At 39.6% G+C, this 1,267-nt stretch overlaps 1 protein-coding gene across 4 annotated transcripts in view; it reads right to left on the bottom strand.

The window, feature by feature from the left end:
* clcn3 (chloride channel 3) overlaps positions 1-1,267 on the bottom strand; it is a 46,809-nt gene that overhangs the window by 22,450 nt on the left and 23,092 nt on the right. For all 4 annotated transcript variants that reach the window (XM_016497218.1, XM_016497219.1, XM_016497217.1 and 1 more), the window contains exon 4: positions 341-528. In XM_016497218.1, the coding sequence (XP_016352704.1) occupies positions 341-528 (188 nt within the window). The remainder of the gene's footprint in view (positions 1-340; positions 529-1,267) is intronic.

The raw sequence follows: 1,267 nt of genomic DNA, 5'->3' as shown, positions 1-1,267 counted from the left end.
TTCTATTATAATATATTTTAAAATGTAATTTATTTCTGTGATCAAAGCTGAATTTTCAGCATCATTTCTCCAGTGTCACATGATCTTCAGAAATCATTCTAATATGCTGATTTGCTGCTCGAGAAACATTTATGATTGTCTTATCAATGTTAAAAAAAACAAAGTTCAAAGAACAATGTTCATTTGAAATAGAAATGTTTTGTAACATTATGAATGTTTTACTGTCACTTTAAATCAATTTAATGCATCCCTGATGAATAAAAGTCTCAATGCCTAACTTCAGAAAACCGTATAGACCTTAAACGTTTGAACCGTAGTGTGTACAGAGTTTCACACTGACCTCAGCCTGCCCCAGAATGAGTTCGGCCCACGTCTTCCACTGAGGACACTTGTCTCTCTCGGCGAAGGTGGTCTCGTTGGAGTCCCAGCAGCACTGCTCGTGATTAAACCACATGGCACTGAGACACACGCCCTCCTTCAGATCGTTCAACCAGTCGGCCACGATGTCGATCACTCCGGCTAACGCTCCTGAGGGAACCAGGAAGAAGTTTATGCAGTTCACAATGCACTGAAGTAGAAGCCAATTTATATTAAAAAGTGCAAGGTTTCTAAAAAATAATGAATAGAGCATAATATATAGGCTACAACGAGGTTTGATCTGGCCGCAGAGGAACACAACCGGGGGTTGCCTGATATGAAGAGACGTAACCCCCGAAACAGAGCTTCGCACTTAGAAATATCTGCTAAATGTGTTACTTATCTTTGTCAACCTGGCAACCATGTGTACGCGCTCTCTCCACTGAGGATAAATGTGCTTGCTTTCTGAAAACACCGGTTAGCTTGCAGTTTAGCGATCTCCACTTCAATATTCTATTCTCAGAAAAGTGTGATTTATCAAGTGTTCATTTGTATGAGAGAGAGGGAGGCTGTGTATGAATGGAATTACCACCGTTTTGCCGCGTTTCTCTATTAACAGTGAAGCTGTGGCTTTAATTCCTTTAGAAACAATGATGTTACCAGCTCCTTGTTGAGAAAGATAATGTAGCTCTTCAGTGATTAAGCTATTTTATTGATAAAATTGCGGGGCAGCGCTAAAAAGTTTGTCTAAAGAATGTCTGTGCGCGCGCGCAGAGTGATCTGACTAAACGTGTGTGCGCGAGATACAGTGAAGACAGCGCATTAGTTTAGAACTCTTCAAATTTTTTAATTTATTTTTTAAACGTAGAGATTGTGTTAATTTGTGCAATGATAACCTACCAGCAATGTA

Source organism: Sinocyclocheilus anshuiensis, unplaced genomic scaffold (genome assembly GCF_001515605.1).
Source record: "Sinocyclocheilus anshuiensis isolate Anshui unplaced genomic scaffold, SAMN03320099.WGS_v1.1 scaffold1091, whole genome shotgun sequence".
NCBI lineage: Eukaryota > Metazoa > Chordata > Actinopteri > Cypriniformes > Cyprinidae > Sinocyclocheilus > Sinocyclocheilus anshuiensis.
Note: the sequence above shows the minus strand (reverse complement) of the source record. Positions and strands in the feature narration are given on the sequence as shown.